At 34.8% G+C, this 19992-nt stretch overlaps 1 protein-coding gene across 1 annotated transcript in view; it reads left to right on the top strand.

Moving 5' to 3' along the window:
• The window catches only part of ERC2 (ELKS/RAB6-interacting/CAST family member 2), a 306680-nt gene that overhangs the window by 68580 nt on the left and 218108 nt on the right, over positions 1-19992 (top strand). Inside the window, exons 3-4 of the mRNA XM_009993503.1 lie at positions 6759-6833; positions 16487-16642. Of these exons, the coding sequence (XP_009991805.1) occupies positions 6759-6833; positions 16487-16642 (231 nt within the window). The remainder of the gene's footprint in view (positions 1-6758; positions 6834-16486; positions 16643-19992) is intronic.

Below are 19992 nucleotides of genomic sequence, written 5' to 3'. Positions count from 1 at the left end.
CTGTATATAAATTAATAAAAAATGATTACTAGTAGATACAGCTATGAAACTATGCTTTTAGAAAATAAAATCCTGTGGTAATCAATTTAAAGTATTACAGCAACATGGGGATGTTCATCATGTAGGGAATGCACAGTGATAGTTGGACTAAGAATTGATGTTTTATCAACATTTTGTTGATTTTTACAAAAAAGTGAACAGTGTGTTTGAAGTTCAGTGTACATTAACACCAGCTAATACATTCTTTGGTAAGCTTAAGAGATCTGTCCAGCAAAGTGTATGAATTATATAGTACTTCTGGCTCTGAGCAATCAAGTGTGACTACTTTTGGCAGTGTTATTTTGCTTCCAATTTAAGAAGTAACAATTGAACTGGTTTTTCACTTGCATTCAGGCTGAAGAGGAGCACAGATGCAGAAGAGAAATTAAAATAGTCATTGGTTGTGTGCATAAGCATGAAGGTGGGGAAAGCACTAAAATGGATATTACCCTTTGTCTTTTTCCTTGTCTAGAAAAGAAGTGTTAAGATTTCAGCTTTTCAAAGGAAACTAGCGGGATGTTAGTTATTTGAATATGAGAAGAGCTATTCCTTCTCTTGTATGAACTGGCCCATAGAAATACCACAAGCACTGTATGTTGACATTGCATGTGACATCCTATCTCACAATATTGAACGTGCTTAAATGAAGAGTGGAGCTGGCACACAGCAGCGTCTCTGTTGTGTGTTCTGGATCTTAGACTTGTGTTTTGTGACTTTACCCTTCTATGCTTTGCCTGTGTCCTCCTCACAGCAGGAGGTGGGGAAGTCTACCCTTGGTTATGCCCTAACATGCAATTCCATTATTGCTCCATGGTTAGTATTGTGTTACACTTATTGTAAAACTGATGTGATATATTTTTTTTTTCAGCTTTATTAAAAAGATTCTTTGTGTGTTCAACCTTTTAAAGAGTAAGGAACAGTTTTGGAGGGTGGAAATAATAGGTTAATTTGATAAAGGTTTTTTTAAAAGACTATGGATTATATACATTTGTTATGATATGTATTTTACATTATTAGAATTTGAAGATATGATTTTAAAAAAAGATGAAGCCTTCCAAGAATGCATATCCCACACTCAAATATAAATGTCTAAAATACCTTGGTTTATAACTCCCACTTATGTTTCATTCATATGTCCTAAGGTAAATTGACTCCTTTTAGTACAGCTGGATTATTAATAAATGTCTATTTTAAACAGTTTTTAAAAAATTGGCATGCTTCTCCATGCAGTCTTTAAACTTCAAATACACTGCAAAGAGAGAGGTTTTGGCCAGGGTGTTTCCAGAGTACACACGCTTTGCAGAAGTCTAAGTGGTAACTGGAACTTCAATTTTCTGAAAAGAAAAAAATATTTATTGTAAAATTTATTTCTCTAAGGTATTTGTGAAGCGTTAAGGTTTTCCTTCTCTTAGCTTTGGAGAATTAATTTTGGTAAAAGGAAAAAAGATTGATCATATTGGGCAAAAAAAAGGAGTTATCCTCTAGACATTTTGTTCCTTCTACAAAGAAAAGACATAAATTTTCAAGAATTCTGCTGAAAATAGTGTTTCAGTAGCTCCTTTCAGGAAACATTCTATGTGCTTTCAGTTAGAAACTAAATTGTCCCACATGCATTTCAAACTCTGTACACAAATCGCCTTTTCACTTGAAACTTTTTATATGTGGTCTCTTGCCAGAGGACACTTCCAGTATGACAACATACATGGTTGCTTAAGGTGTTTCTGACATACAAGTCAAGGAGATGCTGAGTTTCTTAATGCTTGGTATATTTTTCCTTAGAGTCTGTCTTTAGGCGTATTGGTGAAATATAAACCCTTTTTTTATGTATGAATTCAGGAGTAGATGGAGATATGATAATTTTAAAAAAATATTTTGGCTAGAGATTCCATATAGAGTTTTTATTCTGGTGCAAAACCTCCTCCTTCCTCCCTCCTGTCTTTATTCACACCCCCAAGTTTTCTAACAATGGCCAGAATGAGTGTCAGAATCATGGTTCAAGGGTACTGCTGAGGCCACTGTGATTATTGTTAGACTTGTCTGGGGTACTGGACAATTGCCTTTTTTTATACGTGTTTGTTGGTGCCTTTTTCATGCCATTTAGTCCTATATTCTGTATTCATCAAAACTCATATTTGTCTGCTTATTTGAAAATGCTGAGAGAATTAGGCATGCATCTCAGTATATTGCTTTCCTCTGAGAACTTAGTAAATTTAAATACAACTCAAGTACAAAGAAACTTCCTTGAGTACAGAACTCCTATAGTTATCAACTTTATAGCTTCCCATGATTTTTCATTTCATATGCTTGTGTCCCCATTTTCATTTCTTCAAACTATAAAATTCATTGGGATTTGACAAAATTTCTTTAACAGGTTCTCACAGGGTTCAAATAGCTGTGGTAGTGGGTTTTTAAAAGATGACCAATAACAATGTGATTTCTGGAATCCTGCCCAATAAGGGTTTTTTTTCCTACACTCTGGAGCCAGACATGAACATTTTCAGTCTTGTCAGCTTATGGTTTCCAGAAAGATAAAGAGTTCAATCAGGATTTCTTGAAAAATACTTTCATCCAAATGACTGTGATATCATTTAGGCTGAGGGATTGATGTGAAGCGTTAGAAAACAAAGAGAAGATAAGCTAATATGTTAAGAATAAAAACATTCCTATACACTACGTTTTCATAGTATTCTATTTAAACAGAATTTGACTAGTTTCTCTAATGGTATTTTTGGCCGAAGTAACACTACTGTTTAGACACTTCAGGTGAGTGGCTGTGCTTTTACTGAAATTATTGTTCGAATTATTGATATACTGCTGATTTAAATTTTCAAATTCAGACAAGCTGATCATGTAGAAGCAATTCTAAGACTTTCTTTTGCAGGAGAATGGAAGCAGTCTGCTTTGAGGTGTTTGAGAGAACTAGCAGCTCCTATACTGTTGCCTGCTGTGATTTACGGATTTGTACATTTTACCTAGGAATACAAGAGGCTAGATTTACTGACATGATGGTTTCTCATGCCTGTTTTTACATTGCCTTAGGTATAGTTTCTGCCATCTTTGATAATCCCTCTTTCTTTTTCCAATGGTTACGTGATTCTCATATCTTTGTTCCTATTATGTCTTTATTGTTTATAAATCTTGAATGTTGTGTTTAATTTTTTATAATTTTCTGGTTTACAATACTGGTTTTCCTTCTGTTCTTTCATCTGTAGAAGCTTAGCAGTTGAAATGCAATCAGTTACTGACAGTTTCGTGATACCACCTCTACATTGCCCATTTTTCTGAAAGTCTTTTTCTTTCTACCACTTTGTGTCATGCTATTTTATGCAGTTTTATGTAAATGGAAGTGTGATTTCAGTGAAAGTAAATCTCTGAGAAATTATTAGTATGGCTGAACAGATGATGGCACAAGTACTTTATTATTTATATCAGTATCAAGAATTTCATTCAATACGGTTCAGGTTAAAAGAATCTACCAGTGATGTTTGGTGTTTTGTTGCTTGTTTTTTTGTTTTGTTTGCTTGTTTTTTAAAAAGGGTTTTATTAGACTCCATGGGCCTTTTATTACATGAAATCAAAAAGATATAGCAACATTGTTCCAAAAATGATATAATGGATAAAAATCTGCTTTCCTTAGGCTATAAGGACCTCATGAAATGTTCAGAATATCTCTTGGTTAGCTGTTCAGGCAAATTTGACACCCTCTAGAAGACTTCAGATAGCAAAATAATAATGCACACAAACTGGTAGTGTCTTTGAATCAGTACCGCAAAGGTATGTCCCTGAATCAGATACCCCAAATGAAAAAAATGCATACATGGAACAATATAAATTCAAGAACTGAGCCCTGTGAGAGTCTCCAAACATTTGAATCTGATTGGAAGAAAAACCACACAAAATAATAAAGTGGGAGTAATTTTCTGATCTTCTCCAGAATCGTAAAGTCTGCTTCATTTTACCATCATGGATAGAAAAGAAAAGCTTTTAAGTCAGCCAGAATCAGATTGATTCATAAAGCAAACAGGAAAAGTATTATGGGGCAAGGCTTCATGCTATGATAGACATCTAGGAATACTCATCTTTGGCAGTCTATTCATCTTTGACTAAGGGGGTGGAAACTCTGGTTTGTCTCCCTGGGCAATGTGTGGAATCCTGTTTATACTCCAACTCAGTTTATGTGGCCTTGGGGAGCAAAGTCTGGTCTTAGAATTAGCCGTAATTTTTGCTGATCAGATAGTGGTATAACTGGCCAATGATTTTTCCATGACTTTGTGGGAGAACTATATGACAAATCTATGACATACTCTTATTTTTAAAAATGTTTGTGTGGTGAAGGTAATTGTTTCATCTGAGACAAACAGCTGGTGGTGATTGAGAGATTCCTGTTTTGCAAAGATTTCTTTCTTTTTATAATGCAGAGAATTGTAAATAAAAAAAAAAACCAAGGAAAAAGGACCATTCAGATGCACTTTTTCATGTCTAGTGCAAAATTAGAAATTTACTGTTGTCATATGTTAGAGGTAGTTTAAATATACGTAAATCTTTCTAACATACTTAATGTAATAAAAAAACATGCAGACCTACTGAGCCTTATGTATGCATTCAAGTGCATGTACCTAATCTGACTTATGCAGGCAGTGCTGTGGTTTATCAAGACGTGAATGGGCTATGTTAAATCAGACTCTTAATTTAACAGTTTATCTAAGTTATGTTTCTGTGCATCCCTTCTATGGAAACAGCACAGTGGGCAAAATAGAATAGGCAAGGCAGAATATATCCAACTCTTTCTTTTCTCTGTTGCCTGAGTTCCTAAGAGCTTCAGTCATTGACTAAATTATCATTGTTAGCTATGGTACAAACAGGGAATGAGAAACTGCCCATGTCCCCAGACATTTGTGGCTAAGATAATGAAAAACACAGGACTCTGAAAAATGGGATCAAGCTGGTGTGACCTAAAGGGTTTTAATTTACTAGCCATTTGACCATAACTTGGCTACTTCATGGTAAGACTACAAATCATAAGTGCTTATCTATTTCTGTATGCATAAATTTTTCTGTTACTTATGGACATCTTCTTTTTACCCAAAAATGCATGCCAAACCTGAGAGTTTTGTGATGGGTGTCTTGTTATTACATCTTCTTGTTTACTACGCTTCAAATAATCTATGTTTAGTTAAATGCAGCACCCATGACTAACTTGTATCTTTCAGTTATTTTAATATATTAGACCTCGCAATTTTAAAAATGTTTTGAAAAATGTTTTTTTTGACAGATTTTAATTTAACAGCATTTGCCAAATCACTCCTACTACAGTCTTCAAACAGTGATTGTTTCTCAAAGTCGTTTATATCAATATGTTTGTTGTTAAATACAAAAAGGACCTGATTGGTAACTCATGATAAAAAAAATTATGACTTTTGAGCTGGTGCGTTATTTGGGAAAGCAAGACCCAGAAATGTGCTAGGGTAGGCTGAGTGCAGGCAGGATAATAAATATGCATAATCCATAATTAATCATCTTTTTGACTGTTAGTCTATCAATTGATTGTCATTGTTGTACATTGTTTGCTTCACTCAAGAGAAGGGGATTTGAGAGATGGAAGTAAAGATAATCAGGATCCACAGTATTATGTTTTTTGTGGCCCTGCTCCCAAATTTATGATGTTCAGCTGGTAGAGGCATAATTTGGAAGACACAATAGCTTGGGTTCTAAAGTCAGTTAATGTTTTTGTGGTGAATGAACCTAGCTTCTCTGCCTAGCAGGCATAAGTGTATTTTTCATAGTTGTAAAATTGGTTCAAATGTCTGCGTGGGGTACTGGGGTCAAAAGAATGGAGAGAAAGGCATCTACCATGGCAATCCAGTCCTTGAGAGGGGAAGGACTCTAAAGAAGTTTTGTTTTCTAATAAATTGCTCAGACTATTTGTAGCAATGGTGTAAGCACCATCAAATTTGTAAATGATAATGTTTCATTACAGCTTTACACTGTTCTACATAGATAAGCGAGTTTTTATTAAGATATCTCATCCTGAAATACAGTTCCTGCATTTTATAAGGGACTGAGTGCTGCCATCTTTTTTCTTTCTTTCTTTTTTTTTTTTTTTGGTGAAGACCAGTAGACATTAATTCTGTTACCTGTATGTCTTAACTAATGCAACCTATTTTTCTTTTACCTGTGGGCACAGGTGCATTAAAAAAATAGTGTGAAAATGTGAAAACCAAAATGTAATTGCTACTGTAGAGGCCACTGCATCAACGCACTATATGATTATTATCCTTAAAATGTCAAATTTAAATATGTCTTTAAATTGCTAATTTCAGTTGTTAGAGGAATAGCTGAGAAGAAATGACAGTAAAAGATTTTTAAATTACTTAACAGTGTTCGAATTAGTAGCACAACTGAATTAATTAAGTTTTGATGTTTAGGCAGAAACAGCAGCATTGTATTTAGATTAAGTAATTCCTTGCTGGCTTTGTCACCATTGACATTAATTATTGACAGGGGGTTCAGAAATAGCGCATGTGCTGTCAGAGTTGCCTGTAATATAAGATAGGGACTGCAGTGATGCTAGAGGGATTAGAGAGAGGGAAGCACCTGTAGCATTTGGAGTTACATGCTTCTAATAATCAGGCTTTCATTTTGCTCTAATAAATTCATATGAGTGATTAAAATAATAAAAGATGAGTCGTCAGGCTTATTTCTATCGTGTTCCTCCACAGGAATTACATAGAAGAACCCAACTTCAGCCGGAGCCAGCAAAGATGAAGGCTCTTCAAACAGTTATTGAAATGAAGGTATAGTCTTTGCATGTTTTCCCATGTATTATTTTTGCATGAACTCAAGTACTGAATCTGGCCGGGATGCTGTTAGTTTTCCTCATAGCAGCCTGTATGGTGCTGTTTTAAATTTGGGACCCAAACTGGCAATTCAGCTGTTGCTGGATAGTGCTTACACAGAGTCAAAGCTTTCTCGGTTTTCTACTCTGCTCCCCCCACAGCAAAGAGGTTGGGGGTGGAGAAGAGGCTGGAAGGGAATGCAGCTGGGTCAGCTGACCTGAATTAACCAAAAAGATATTCTGTACCATAGAATGTCATGCTCAGCAATGAAACTGAGGGGAAAACATTCAGAGTCATGGCATGTGTCTTTCCAAGTCACTGTTATGCGTGGTGAAGCTCTGCTTTCCTTGAAATAGCTAAGGATTTGCCTGCCTATGCAAAGCAGTGAATGAATTCCATTATTTACTTCCCTTTCTTGCACAGCTTTGCTTTACCTATTGAACTGAATTTAACTCAATCCATGAGTTTTCTCACTTTTGTACTTTCGATTTCCTCCCCCATCCTAGTAAAGGGGAGGGAGTGAGCTGCTGTGACACGTGTCTTCCATGGTTAACCCACAACACCTTGATTTATAACTTTTACTGTGACATCATTAAATGCTTCCTTATATTTCTCAACTTACTTTGCTGTGAAGCTAAGAATAATTAGTATTTCTTTCTCCTAGTTCTGTTGTCTCAACAAGACTTGATTAAAAAAGTGCAGCATTGCTTAATAGTGAGAACCAAATATTACTTTAAAAAAACTTGGAGGGGAAAAAAAGTTTTAGGTGAGCTGAAGTAGATGGAATATACTGACAAACAGAAGCAAGCACAAACTCTCCAAGGCTGATGTAAAATATTTTTATTATTGATATTTAAAAACAATATTTCTGCTAGTGATTATTTGCCATCATTTTACATCTAACCTAAGGAAAATATTCACAGCATCATTTAATGTAATGATATGACAAAATGTTATGAAACTCTTGTCTTAGTCCTGAATATAGTTTCCTCATATTTTATATTATTACTGAAGTGTTGTGGCTTTTTCCCCAAAAATAATAGAAGATAAAAATAATAATTAAAAAAGTGAAAACTGATATTTTTGCATAATTCTGTGAGTCTAGAATATACATATTTAAGAAAAATACCGCGAAACTTGAGGTAATTTGTGAGTTGGCAATGCTGCCTGAAATACATTAATGATGGGCTTTCATTTCAGTCTGAAAAGGAAGCACAAATTAAAGACCCCATTTTGCCAGTGACTTCTATTATGAGCAAATGAGTTCAGCATGTCTGAACTTTGTGGTAAATACACACAACAGCAGGACTTCATAAATACAGTATTTGCCTTTTAATAGATAATAATTAGTTTGGATTACCTGAGTAGCAAAAAGGTACATTAGTGTCAGCATTCCATCCTCTGTTGTGCATTTGCCTTTGACCTTCCTTGTTTATTCTAGTTTATTCCAATGTATGAAATCTAAAGATTAAATTCTATGATTCTATGGTTTTCGATGTAACTTGTTACCCCGTCTACAGGAAAGTAGGATGATTACTGGCTGAGAACTTGTTTCATACTATTAATATTCAGAACTATGAATGTGAAAGTTTTGGGATACAGAGATAGTGTATTGGAATAATTTATTGTCTTCCATGTGGGTTATTAACAATGAAAGGGTTATGTTGCTAAATAATTTGCAATTCCTTTTTCTGTACCAAAACTCTTTCAAAAAAAATGGAGGTTATGGGTGCTTGACACTTGCATGACACGTGATGACTGTAGTTGCACCTACTCTGACAGTGTCTGTCCCTGAGGACTGTTAAACCGTCTTCTCTCTTTGTCTCCCAGGAGAGTTGGTAGTGGTACAGTTTTCTACTTTTTAAAAAATGCTCAGTGAGGGCTTTCATTTGTCATGGGCGAGGCTGTGATCATCATCCTGCTGGAGCTTTCTGATGCAAAGCTGCCTTTTGCTGCTTTCTATTCTTATGAACACAAGCTCCGCCAAGTCTGAAGTATCCCTAAAACTGAAAAGAAAAAAGGGGCAAACGTAAGATATTGAAATCCAGATGATTAAACAGCAGTTTTCATTCCAGGTTCCAGCTTTGGAATGTTTTCAAGTAAATTTAAATTGTTTTAATCCAGACAGCATTTGTTTTGGAAAAAAAGTAAAAAAGAACATTTGTTTTGAATGATCCAGCATTGAAGCAGTAATTTCCCTGCAGTGCTGAGGGTAGGAGGGAGAAGATTGCACTCTAATATGGCAGTCTGAGGCCAAACACTCCCCCATTCTGAGGCTCCAAAGCAGTGTACATTTCTTTTTACTGCACCCAGCTCCTTCCACCCCCTTGCCACATTAGCTTTTGTTTGAGTCCCCACCCTTGCTCCCTAAGGCTCTACCAGGAGGTAGCTTTCCCTCCTTTGTAAATCCCTCTATTATTTCCTGTGGTTTTCCTCTGTCCCTTGACATTGCTGGATGCTTTGTCGCCCTTTACAGTCAGCCTTTCCTTTAATCCAAGGAAGTATACCCATTTATTCTGCCTGTCATTTTATATGTGGGTTTTCTTGCCCTAAACAGCTTTTATTCTGCTCTACCTTTCCTGTCCTGACACGCTCTTTGTTTCTGTCTGAAAACTTTGCAAATATTGCCTTCTCTTTAGCATTTTTATGTTCTGCGCAACTGTTGACTCCTTGACCAATCTCTATCTTCTGTATACTTATTAAAAAAAAAGGAAAATTCACATCCTGTATCTTGACTCCTGTTGCTATTACTTTATTACTTTTCAGATATCTCTTGTCTTTCCAGATGCGTCATGCAGGCCTTTCTTTCCTGACTTTCTGGTTTTGCTTCCTAGACACCTTTGCTTCCAAATGCACCATCTTTTTCTTATTCTTTTCCTTTACAGTCTTTACTCTCTGTTCCCTTTTCTGCAGCAGACCTTTTTCTCCAGTAGCCCTTCTTTCTTCCAGAAAGTGGAATCACAAGACAGGGGGAGGGCAGGATGCTTCCTTTTCCCACATAGTTTCTGTTATTTCCTCAAATTTCTGTTTTTAAAAACTTGCTTCATCACATTGAGATGTTGCTTTCAACAGATTTGTTTTGCTTTGTTTTGTTCTCCCAGCCTTCCACAATGGTTTTCTGAGAGCCATTCTCTAGAAAGTGGGGAATACTAGATATGCTGTCTGTATCCTGGATTTAGTAAAGGGTAGAAGTTTTCAAGTGCACATCTGCCCAAAACAGTGAGTTACATCATGGAACTCATGGCATTCAGAGAAGAGCCACCAAAATGTTTTAAAATATTACCAAACAACAAATTACTTTAGGAGTTTAATTTTGTGTAGTTTAACAAATAGGAGATTAGAGAGCAAAGAGATTACAGTCTCTAGATGCCTACTCAAGATACCTTAATTAAAAAAAAACCAACATGAAGAAGTCCTCTCCATAATGTAAAGAAGCATATTGCAAATTGCAGTGCATGAAAACTGGACATAACAAATGCACATGAAAATACGGTCTGTATATTTAACAGCATTCATGTAATTTAATTTATATTATACAGGAAGCCAGTTTAAAAAACCCAACAAACACAAAAAAAACACAACAAAAAAACCCACCTGGTACATTGAAATGTTGGACCCATGCACACTTTGTGTGTTGTGATCTGACAAGTGCCAGATCACTGATAATTTTTAATATCAGCGACATCCAAAGCTGATTAACACTGATAGATGCAATAAAAAAGAACAGAAGGAAATGCACTTTACATTATTTCATTATTTCAACAGAAATAATCCTGAGCACATGAATCGGGTCAAAATTTGCTCACCTCTTGTACTGTATGATGGGATCATCAGTACAGGAAGGACATGGATCTGCTGGGGTGGATCCAGAGGAGGGCCATGAAAATGCTCAGAGGGCTGGAATATCTTTCCTGGGAAGAAAGGCTGAGAGCTGAGGTTGTTCAGCCTGGAGAAGAAAATGCTTAGGGGAGACTTTATTTAGTCTTTTCAGTATAGAGAGAGGGCTTATAAGAAAGACAGAGGAATACTTTTTACCAGGAGCTGTAGTTATAGGAAAAGGAGCAATGGGTTTAAGCTGAAAGGGTGTCGATTTAGATTGGACATAAGGGAGAAATTGTTTACAATGAGGGTGGTGAGAAATTGGAACCAGTTGCCCAGGGAAGTTGTGGATGTGCCATCCCTGGAAGTGTTCACGGCCAGATTGGTTGGGGCTTGGAGCAACCTGATCTAGTGAAAGATGTCCCTGCCCTTGGCAGGAGGGTCATACTAGATGATCTTGAAAGGTCACTTTCAACCCAAACTATTCTATGATTCTGTGTTCTTTTTCTGACTGTTCTGGGCTTAAACTAGTGGTATCACTTGAGAGAAAATCAGAACCAGCTGCCTACAGATATGGCATAATGCTAATTCGAAGTGTAGGGTAGTGACTATTCTGTAACATATATAGTCTAGCAACATGAATATAAAAATCCTTAAAAATGGAAAGCTGTAAAGTAAATGAAAATATTTTTGGTTTACCATACTTACAGAAAGAGCCATCTTTGTATATTGATCCAGCTTTGATATTTCAGGTATGGGTTTGGTTCTACAAAATCGTGTATGTGTGTTTGCAGTGCAATATACTCCTAGTGTTAAGATTGCATGAACTTTCACCTTTCCTTGCCTTCAGAAAGAAACTTCAACATTCTCTGTATTAAATTGATAAAGTATATAGTAAGAGTTGTCATGTATGGTCTGTCGATTTCTTGTGTTCATAGTTGCATTTAAATGCAAGTTTAATTAAATGTGAAGTTTCAAATATTTGCTTCTGATTGCTTGTTAAATGTTCTACAAGCAAGATTTTCGCAAACATGGTTTAAATTTATCAGATATTTGAAATTATGAAGAGCAGGATTTCATTACTTTTCATTTCTGAGTAAAACAGACTGGAATGCTGTGCTATTTACAAATATTGTTTAGGAAATGTGTTATAGCACTCTTATTGTAAGGAATGGATATATAAGATTCATTAAACATTATTGTGGAAACTCATTTGTAAACTTAGTCTTCCATTGTGGAATATTATTTTCTTGAGTGTCAGGAAACACTAATTTTCTCATGTTTCAGAAGAGATAGATTTTTGCTAGGTTCAGCATAGAAATAGCCCTAACCTCTCACAGAATATCTGCTACAATATTTTAATAAAGGAGATGAGGAAGAAGTATTGATTCCTGCTGGAAGGAGGAGATAGATTAGGGTGAGTACCCTGATCTGTATCACAAATCCTGCTATATAATCTTTTAAGAGATTTAAAGGGCCTGACTGGAGAAGTCGGCACAAATGTTGCATTGTTGTAGAACTCGGATGATGTTTATTAGTACCAGTTAATACTAAGCTGCTTTCTTAATATTACTGCAAAGGAATCTTCTTTGTGATTCAACACAGACCTATGCAGTTTGTTAGAATGCTGCTAATGTGGATAAGTCTTAGAGGCTCGAAGGAAATACTGCATCTGTTCCTATTTCAGTTTTGGAAAGATTGCCAGACCCTGTGCCACAACAAGAGCTGGCTGAAAGTTTTCCATTTGAAGTTTTCTGTGGGGAAACGCTGATTCAACTGAATTGGAAGAATTTATGGGAATGTGTCTATTCTGTAAAAAAATTTTAGTGAAAACAAAGCTATCTAACTTCTATCCATCCTGTAATTCATCCCAACTCGCTGGTGGCAGCACCCATTGGGAGCTCCAGACTGTCTGTATTGTCTTTAACCAACAGGATTCCTCACTTTCTAGCAGTTGACCAGCAGCCTTTCTGGTGTATTTGCAGAACTGCCAGTCCTGTATTGTACATACATTAACAGAACAGCATGTTTGATTCCTTGAACAGCCTGTAAAAGCAGGTGAAGTCTGGCTTATCTTCTGTCTCATCATTACTGATGTTTTTTGATAAATTATTCTGAAGCAGATTTTAGTCTTCAAAATTTGTGAAATTTCTGACTGCTGTTCCAAGAAAATCTAATACAAATTTGACAGGTGCTAATTTTTCTAGAGGCAGAAAAACTAATTTTTGCAAAGCTGTAATCACAACTTGCAGAGATTAATTGAATATAAGCTTGGTGAGTTCAAACTCATTGTCATAAAGTGCAAGTACAAAAAATGCTTCCAAAAGTTATGTTAAATATTTCTCGTAAAGTTTAAATGTTGTTCTGTGATTTATAAACCTTCTAAAGAGTGTAACAGTCAGTGTTATAAACTATTTCTGCCATGTTGTATTTGCAAACATGTAAAATACAACTGTACTATAAAAAGCCAGACTCTTAAACACTTGGCTGGAGAGACTATATGGGGACTACTCCCAGATGAGATGTCACAACAGGTCATGTAAGTATTAATACATTTCAGTGCAAAATCATTCTAAAGTGCAGTGAAGCTTAGGTTTTGCTTTTATCTTCAATAATAGGAGCAGAAAATTTCTAAAATGAAACCTGACTGAGCAAGCTGATTTGACTGTGGCATCTGTGAGAGCTACAATAATTCATTGTTGTGCATAAGGCCTGTTAGCTTTTAAGATTCTTTTTTCCCTTTTCTTTCATTTATTTCCTTTTCATGCAATTTCACTGAATGATAGGATTTAGTGAGACTTCTTCCCCTTTCTTTTTTCATTCCATCCAAACTTTTAATTTTACCTTCTTCCTTTTTAAAAAAAAAATATGGAAAATGTTTTGTGAACAGAACTGTTAACATCTCAAAAATGTTTATTTTCTGTCATGGGAATGGGCTTGTTATTTAATAGAAATATTAGGGGTTTTATTACCATAAATACACAATTTAGTCTATGGTATGAGTCAATCTGATTCCATGGACAAATATTAATAAAATGTTTAGGATTCTGCTATTGAAATGTCATGATAATAAGGTTAGGCTGACATACTGCTTTAAATTGCATTTTACCTTTAACTTGAAAAGCTATTATTAAAAACATCCATCTCCATCATTATATTAGCCATAAGCATATAACCTAAAACCTGGTTGGAAGTCTTCCAGAATGGGGTAGTTTGTTTGTTGTGGGGGTGTTGCTTGGTTTATTTATTTATTTGTTTTATTTTTTAATAAGCTGCATCTCTAGTTAGTGCCTTTCTGTTTCTAAATTGATTTCTGGAATACTCTTTCTCTTTGGATGTACCCTTCAGGAAAGGAAAATATGCACTGCTGATTAAGATACTCATCAGCATTTTCAGTGTCAGATATTTTTCAGAACAAACCAAAACCTTGTGAGGTAAAAGATAAGAAGCAGCAAAGTTCAGGTTCCAAGGATTGTTTCCTTTGCATTCTGACTTTTTTTTACTTTTGTCTTGGAGCATCTTTTCTGAAAGGGGATGGAGTTAATTTGGAAACTTGTAAGATGCATGAAAGTTTTTGGTATTCCTCTTCAAAATGTGTTCTCTACCTGTATGGCATTGAACTATGTCTACGGTCACAGAAGGTGGCTCTGTTCAACTTCTATTGTAAATTCTTTTGTTTCAAGATTTCTTATTGAAACGTTTTGCATCTTTAAAATTACTGAGCTCTTGTCTGTATTCAAACAGACTAAAAAACTCTTAAAATAGGATCCACAGTGCACTGCTCTGGTAGAGTCCTCTCACATGACTCCTGTAGTGTGAATTACTGTTTATGACTCACTAATAACAGAAAAAGATGTGGAAAAATGAGTTTTTATTTACTTTACAAAAGAATAGTATTATTAACTACAGTAAATGCTGTTTTTTGAGATGTGTTGTCCTAGACAGGGACAGGATTGGCTGAGAAGACACATTCTCTATGTCCTTACTTGAAGGCACAAAATTATTCCAAGATGCTCTGCCCAGATACTCTGGGCAAAAGTATCTGTATGCACTCCGGCATGTTTGGTGAAAGGGCATTAGCTTTCGAGAGAAACATCTTGAAAGACCACAGTTACTGTAAATTAAATCATGTTATCATTTTATTTTTAAGTATAATTCATCTGGGAGTGAAAATTGTAAGGAAAAAAGAAAACTTAAATTGTATTATGAATACTTAGCCTATTATATCTTGGCAAACATCCAGAATTTCAGCTTGAACACTTTTACCTGTTATGAACAGCTTTTATACTGCAAATGAAATAGTTAAAATCTTTCTCATTCAAAAACCTCTATTAGTTTAATGTATCAAATAAGATAACAAAACAAAATTTCTCTCAATCTGAGACTCATTTTTTAATATAAAGATAAAATTACATTGTTTAGTCCTTACATAGCTTTGATTCCATATGGATTTGTAACAGTGGATACTAAATCTCAAAAAGAATTTGAGTTTCATTTTTGCTTTATACTGAAAGTTCAGATGCTTTTTGGAACTTTGAAAGATCCTGTGTCTTAAGTTACTAAATTTGCCTGGTTGTATTATGAAAGAAGTAATTGGACGAGTTCTGGTTTTGGTTACTTTTAGGTAGCCTAGAGCAAGCATTGGTGTACATCTAGGAATCAGGAAAATAAAACTAATTTGGAAAAAAAAGAAACAGTTGTAGTTTAGCAGAGTGATTCAAGCTTAGCTTGTCTTGGTTAAAATATAAATTCAATTTGTATTTTCTCCCACATTAGCATTCTAGTTTAATATCCTGACTTTTTTTTTTTTTTTTTCATTGACCTCACTGGAACAAAAACTTCACCCCAATCTCTGATTTTTAATGGGTTGTTGCTCCTTCATGTTCTTGAGCTGATTGTCTGACCATCTGAATCACAATGTTTTCTGTTTCTTAACAAATGCCTCCCAAGTGGGCCTAAAGTAGATTTCCTAATGAGTTATTTAGCAATGTTCCTTTAAATAGAAAATTATGTGAGAAGTTTGTCCAAATAATTTTTTAATCTTTCTAACTTTCACTGAAGAGATTATGACTGGCACCAAGAAAAAAAATCACTGGGTCTTTGAGGTCTGTGCTGGCAGATGTGGCAACCATTGTCTGTGATGTAGAAATTCTTAATGGTTGTGTTTTTGTTTATTTTGGGACTCATAATAAAAAGTGCTCAATCATCCCATCTTAGTGATGTGACTGAATTAGTGAAGGAAAAGTATGTGAGGAGACAACCTTTGTTCTTCCTGTCAAGGAAGCAAGCAACAGACTCTGGAAATAGGGAAACAGCCTCAGGCTGTCAGGTAATGAAGTGGCCTGTCATCCTGCAGCTATGGTGGACTCACCTCCCTAGGCTGAACTTTGTGTTTAAGAGCTTGGAAGAAAAACTTGGCCTAGATGGCTAGCCAAGCAAACAAGATAGGTTATCATGTATGTATCAGAAATAGGGGATCTTCCATTCTCCATTCATCCCTAACTGTGTAGGAATGAAGATGGACTTTTGACCAGAACATTTCCTCTACAGAATATGCAGCAAAATGTAGTATTGCACGTTGTTTTCTGGGTGTGAAACAGTTCTGTGTTCTGCATTTCTTTAAGTTCAAATCTACAGAATTACTTGTGGTTTATGACATTATGTGCAATCTGTATTTGTACCATCTATTTTTGCTATCTTATTATTTTGATCATGTAAGTACAGCTGTAATTTTGTTATGTATTAATTTACAAGTTTCATATAATTTTCAATACTTTTTTTCCATAACTTAGGATACAAAAATAGCTTCACTTGAGCGCAATATAAGAGATCTTGAAGATGAAATACAGATGTTGAAGACAAATGGAGTTCTGAATACAGAGGACCGAGAAGAAGAAATCAAACAAATAGAAGTTTACAAGAGTCACTCAAAGTTCATGAAAAATAAGGTAAGGTCTAATAATAAAATAACTTAATGCTGTTTAATAATGGAAACAAAACTTAACTTGACCCTTTTCAAGACAAGCAGCTGTCTGCACATCTTTTGTTGGTAAATCTCCAGTGTGTGATACTCTGTAGCTACAGAGGAGTGAAAATAAAAGGTGTTTGTTTTGATTAAGGAAGAGATAAGCAAGGGGCTATTTCACCACTTCTGCAGAGGCTACTACAATCCTGAGTCTTCACTGTGTTCCCTTTTCCCTTTCTTTTGTATGGTGTTTTAATGTTGGCTTTTTGAATTAGTTCATAATTTTGACTTGCACCATGTTGGCACAACTTTAATTGTGCATTTATTTTTTTTTTTATTTTTTTTTTTCTGGTTTTGATGGATTTGCAGTAGGGACTGTGTTTCCATAAATGACACTAAATTATAATTTTCTAGTATTTTGAAGATGATGATTTGGTGACTTTGTTCCTGCAGAGTACCTTTCATTTTTAATTATTGTACATAGATAATTATGAGTTGACCCATAAGCTGATAGTACATGTGTAGTGATTTAAGACATTTCCTAGTATCAATCTCACAAAAGAGTATTCCTTCTTCATTTAAAAAAAATGTCAGAAGTAAAGCTTGATGTCTGAATTGTTGTACCAGCTAGTCTTTTTATCTTTTTTTCATTTTGATGTGCTCAGCTACTGTTTTGGAATGAGTACTCCAAATAGTCTTTCTTGTGAGTTCCGATATTTCTTTTCTGGTATTTTTTATAATTGCCTTAAAAATTGTAATAAATATATATAATGTTACACTTTGTGCTGATTTATTCCCAGCTCTCTACCTTGAATGTGTTTTGTTTATGAAGTCATAAAATAATGAACTAAAGTACTTCATAAAAAGAAAAAAAGTTTAAAATTACGGAGGCTGAAGCTGGTACTTCCATTTTCATAGAAATAATTTATTTTTTTTTTTTCAGTTGCATTTAAAAATATTATTTTTAAGCAAAATTAAGATGAAGTAAAACAAGTCACAGCATCCTGAACTCAAAACACTGGAAGGGAAAGCCACCCATGTCATCTCTTGCAGTGATGTTAACAAATTTTACCATAGTGCCAGAATAAAACCTAGGTAAACAACTTTAGTAGTCATGATTATTAGAAATTCTTACTTTATTTTAAAAGTCTTTCCATCCTAATTAGTTTTCAATATTTAAGGTTTTTTGTATTTGTGAAAATTGTATATGTGAAATTTTAGGGAATTGAGATGGATTGATTTACTTTTTCCAAAACTGTGTACTTGCAGCTCTTACAAAACTGCCTGAGGAGGAGCTGGTAAAATTACCTCTCTAGAGGCCATGTGAGCAAGAAAAGTAGGAGTTAATTGGATTAACGTGTAGCTCTTTGCCTGCCATTTTCTGTTGATGCTGAACATACTTAGCAATGTTGCTGTTTAACGACAACAGTTGCAATATCAGGTAGATAAATACTATTGCCACCCTTTTCAATTTGGGCAAGCTCAGATTCAGAGGAAGTATGTAGTTTGTCTATGGTCAAAGAATGAAACTGTTTCAGGACCTTCTGGAGAATCTGCATTCCCTGATTTTCAGTTTTCATGTATAAATAGGACATTGATTTTTTTCAATTTTTTTTAATTTATTTTTTTCATCTCAGAAGAGCTGTTAGTGTCTCCCAGTCTGGAAACTTCTAGCATCCTTTAAACTACATCACAGGAAATACTGGTGTCTTGGAAAATTTTTATCTTCTCCTTGGGGGTTTATGCTACAGAAGAAATAAAAGTGTTAATACCCATATGGAATTAATATGTATTTATTAAAAAAAAATAATAAAATTACTATATTGGAAGAAGTATCTTTTAAGCAACTGAAAAGTAGCTAGATTTCCTAAGTAGCATTGTCATCAAGAAAATTATTTTGCCTATTTAAACATAATTACTTTAAAAGCAATTCAGCTTTAGAAATGTAAAACAAAACTCCTAATACATCTCGGCAAATCTGTTGATTTAACAGTAAATGTACAAAGCCTAGTATGGTATTAACAATCTTATGATGTTTTTCGTGAGGAAAAGCTTCAATATATCCCTGTGGCATAGAAAGCAGACGAATGAGAAGACTATGAAACATGCCTTGTTTTGTCACAGTCTTCTGATCTTTGATGAATGCCACATTCTGATGAAACTTTGCCTGTTTTCTTTCACCAGTCCTTTTTTCCACTTAAAATTGAGATTTGCAGCAGAAGATACTATTTTTATCATTCATCTGAGAACCTTTCAAGGTGGAAAAGTATTTATGTAGCTGTCAGCAGACAGATCTTATTATATGTGATCTGCTGGACCTGAGATTGTTGATAAATTCTGATAAACAGAAGTCTTGATTGATGGCAAAGAGCAGAACAAAACTCTTCTCACAGTTAGCAATCTTAAGTGTTATAAAGCTCTTAATATTTCACATTTAATTTTTAAATAGAACTTGTTTTTAGTCTGTTCTTGAGTTAAATGAGAAAGTGCTAAATGGAGGCTAATGCTAAAAATTATTTATGTGAGTGGCGGAGAATGCTGGGAAATGTTCCTTTTCTTAACTTAATTCTTAGTAACATTAACTCCTTCCAAACATATAGGCTTTAATTTTGACTTGCAGTTAAATAAAAGTTGTAGAAATGAGAGAGAAAACTTGCTTAGATTATTCTCTTCTTACACACTTGGTGAGGACTCTCCTAGCTCTGATTTTGAAGAGGCAAAAATTGCTATCACTCACATGACACAGAAATTGTGAAAACATGTCTTAAAATTTTCATGACTAAGGGATATGTAGCTTCAAATATCTTCATTAAGGATATGAAGCAAACGCAAAGGATTATATGCATTTAAAAAAAAATGATTTCTGCTTTGCAAGACTTCCTTTGCATCCTAGGGGTTTGTCCTTTGGCTAGCAGCAAGATATTTTAAGGAACACTTGTGCATTTTTTTCAGGTGTGAGTTTGCACTTTGGAAACTAAGTAGTTCTTTGAATACCAGAACTCTCATGCTGTCAACAGGAATGAGTATGAAAATCTAGTTATAGTTCAGTACAACTTCAGCAAATTACTGTTGAGTTTTAAAATTGTTGGAATGGTAACAAGGCTCTCTAATGTTTGCGTGCAAGACCTTTTGTCATGGATTGTATGTTCTACAAGAGCTTGTAGCAAAAATATGCAGGGAAGAAAACCTATAGCAGGTTTTATTTTTGTGGATAGGCCTGGAAATGTGATAAACATTTTATAAATAGACCTTGACCAATATAACCTGTAGAATCTACAAATAGACTTTGTAAGAGTCTACTGCATGCAACCACTCAGTTCATTTGCATAGCTA

The sequence above is a fragment of the Chaetura pelagica genome, unplaced genomic scaffold, assembly GCF_000747805.2.
Source record: "Chaetura pelagica isolate M959 unplaced genomic scaffold, ChaPel_1.0 scaffold630, whole genome shotgun sequence".
Lineage (NCBI taxonomy): Eukaryota > Metazoa > Chordata > Aves > Apodiformes > Apodidae > Chaetura > Chaetura pelagica.
Note: the sequence above shows the minus strand (reverse complement) of the source record. Positions and strands in the feature narration are given on the sequence as shown.